The sequence below is a fragment of the Propithecus coquereli genome, unplaced genomic scaffold (assembly GCF_000956105.1).
Source record: "Propithecus coquereli isolate 6110/MARCELLA unplaced genomic scaffold, Pcoq_1.0 Scaffold138, whole genome shotgun sequence".
Taxonomy (NCBI): domain Eukaryota; kingdom Metazoa; phylum Chordata; class Mammalia; order Primates; family Indriidae; genus Propithecus; species Propithecus coquereli.
The window spans coordinates 5,929,976-5,933,210 of NW_012138080.1; the positions used below are offsets into that span (position 1 = coordinate 5,929,976).

The window sequence follows — 3,235 nt, forward strand, 5'->3', positions numbered from 1 at the left end:
AGAGAGAGAGAGAGAGAGAGAGAGAGACTGAATTAGTCAGGAGTGGTGGCACTAGCACCTGTGTAGTCCCAGCTACTAGGGAGGCTGAGGCAGGGTCACTTAAGCCCAGGAGTTTGAGGTTGCAGTGAGTTACGATGACTCCACTGCATTCTAGCCCAGGCAACAGAGAAGCAAGGTATGTAAGAGATATCTCCTACTATCAGTATCCTTCTAAGAAGAAGTAAACGTGAATAGTCCACTTTGCAGAAAAAATAGTTAACAGTTAATTATTCTACATTTATGATTTTAATTCAAAAATCATTGTTTGTAAAACAATGGCATTATACAAAAGAACATTAGCTGCTCAGGGACAGAAAATATGTCCTAGTTACCTAGCACAGCACCTCACATAATGGGAAGTCAATCAAATATAGCTTGAAAGAATAGATGTGTAATATCTTAAAATTTTAAACTGGTGATTTAGAATAGTCGGTGTTTTATTTTTCCTTCATCTTTTGCTACTTCAATGCTTTTGTTTTGCTAATACCATATAACCAATTTAAAAATTTAACCACCAACCAACACTGTTACCTGTTAAAAATGATCACAACAGAAATTTGCTTATTTCCTTCAGTTCTCTCCGCCCTGTATGAACAAATCTATTTTACACCTGTCCTTAACTCCCTCTCTCCTGTCATAGTGGTAGAAGATGTAGCTTTTCTCTTGAACTCTGGATTCAACATCAGGTGCCCCACCCCATAAATCACCCTCAATATGTCTAATTTCTGTTATCTCTTTAGCTACCACTTCATCACTCACTTTTCCTTCACAGTGAAAATTGTTGAAAAAGTAGGCTACATTTGTCTACCTATCCTCACCTTCCCAGTTACTTAGCACTGAACTGCTAACACTCCAATGAATTACTAAGATTGCAAATGATCTATGTGTCTAATGGTCACTATTTATATTTTCTCAGTCTTTCTCTTATAGAGTAGTTGCATTTCATGCAAATGTGAAGTATACCATTTAAAAATACTTCTATATAGAAATATTAAACTTTCATTAAATGCATAAAATTTGAAATAATGCAACTGTCTCCTCTATCAAAAATATTCAAGAACTTCATAATATCAAATCTGGTATTATAGGATGTGTTGTAAATCAATTTACATTATTACCACATGATGACTCCACTTTAACTGATATACAAACATAACCCCCAGCCACTGCATCCCTTTCATAATGAAACCCAATCAGTATTTGATACCAATGGACAATTCTCTCATTGAAACTTTTTACTTCTATGTTCTTCTGGATTTCTTCCTTAGTCACCCCTTCATAGTTTTATTTTTTTATGGTTCTTTAACATTTCAGTTTTCTCTATCATATAACTACATTACTTGTGATTGCTTATATATTTTTTGATTTTGTTCATTAGATCTAGCTTCTTCAAAGCAGAATTATAACTGTTATCTCTGTCTCAATATATGACATAAAGAAGCCAACTAGTGTTCACTGAATGAATATATGTCTCTAAACAATATAATAGTTAAGAATATAGCTATAAAATTATATAAAGCTGATTTCAAATCCCAGATCATCATTTATACAAAATTACTTAACCCCTCTAAGCCTTAAGCCTCCTCACTGTTACACAAGGTAACAATTGTACCGTCATCATAGGTTGTTGTGATGATAAACTAGAGTAATGCATGTAAAGCACATGGTCCAGTGTCTGGTATATGATTAACACTCAATAAATACTTGAAATTATTATTATAAATTTCCATAGACACTTTTTCTGTTAACTATTTACTAACTAAGCTGGGAGTATTAGTTTTAGGCTTTTCAATATGCATTGTCAATTAAGGAAATATTAAGCATTCATACAAAATAAACAAATATAAAATTGAAAGACAATGTGTGAATGAATACACATACCTCCTAATTTTTTTTCGGGTAAAGCAATCTTTCCATCTGATATAGAATCAACAAGATCCTGAAATTCTGCAGGAACATCAGCTTGCTTCCAGCGCTCATTGTCTAAGAGAAGACTATTCAAAAATAAAAAGGAAAGTAAACTTTAGTATTTCAATACCATCTTCCTTGGTTGAAAAGAAAAGGAGGAAGAGCTGAGCACATAAGATTTTTAAAATGCTAACCAAAAAGAATGATGAAACATCATTTACTTAACTTTGAGTGGAAAAAAAGAAGTCAACCTATTGAGGATCTTCCTGATAAGTACTTTAATGGAAGTAAACATTCTAACCCACTTTGAAAAGCCAAAAAATGTGATTTTAATTCCATAATCTGTCTTCAATAAAAAAAAAATTTTATCGGGAATTTTGGCTAACCAGTCAATCAAATTTCCTCTTTTAAATATAACAGAATTTTGTAAAGCAAAGGAAAAAAATTTGAAGAACAGAATGGACAGGTAATGATACCTCAGTTTGGTTTTTCTCTCTTCGTGAAACCTATTTACAAATTTATTAGCTTGGCTCTGAAGTGCTCCAAGTAATGACATACTTTTTCTTCCACAGATCTGTTCAGTGTCTAAAATGAATGTTTCCATTAATCTAGAAAGTGTTATGAATTCCATGGAATTTAGCTTCTCAAGAAAACCATCCTAAATTTTAAAGACAACACAAAAATCATGACAGAGATTAGTATAACACCAAATATGGATGAGCTATAAAACCAACTTGGTTTGACAACGGTTAAGTATATTATTTTATAATACATAATTATATTCATTAAAAGCATTATTTTATCACTTCAGTATGATTTATCAAAATTTAATTATAAACATATATGCATTTAGAATTATACCATGAATACATATATATTAGAACATATGTATTTTATCATATGGTTAATTATTTTATCAAGATCCTCTAGAAAATAAACCTTGTAAGGAAAGTAATAATGGCTAAGCACATAGTAGACACACAGATAATATATGTTGAATAGATATTTTTCAGGCAAACAATATCTTAGTGTAATAATTTTATACATGCACTACAGAATTCAAAAGTACTTGCTCAACAAGAGTACAAGATACAAAATCTTTCTCTATGAATATATCATTTTAATGAAATTTCCCAACACTTCAGACCCAGAAATGGAACATGAAAAGCTTAAGATGTCTAAATTTGATTCTGATCCCTTTATAACTAATACAGTAGCTCAAATAAATTCAGATTATAGTATAAAATTTTCACAATGTTGGAGTTTGATTTTATTACAAATTTGTTTG

The 3,235-nt window shown here is 31.3% G+C and overlaps 1 protein-coding gene across 2 annotated transcripts in view; it reads right to left on the reverse strand.

The window, feature by feature from the left end:
• The window catches only part of VPS54 (vacuolar protein sorting 54 homolog (S. cerevisiae)), a 117,451-nt gene that overhangs the window by 32,137 nt on the left and 82,079 nt on the right, over window positions 1-3,235 (reverse strand). For both annotated transcript variants that reach the window (XM_012639208.1, XM_012639207.1), the window contains exons 14-15: window positions 2,424-2,605; window positions 1,921-2,033 (exon numbers count right to left, since the gene is read on the reverse strand). In XM_012639208.1, the coding sequence (XP_012494662.1) occupies window positions 1,921-2,033; window positions 2,424-2,605 (295 nt within the window). The remainder of the gene's footprint in view (window positions 1-1,920; window positions 2,034-2,423; window positions 2,606-3,235) is intronic.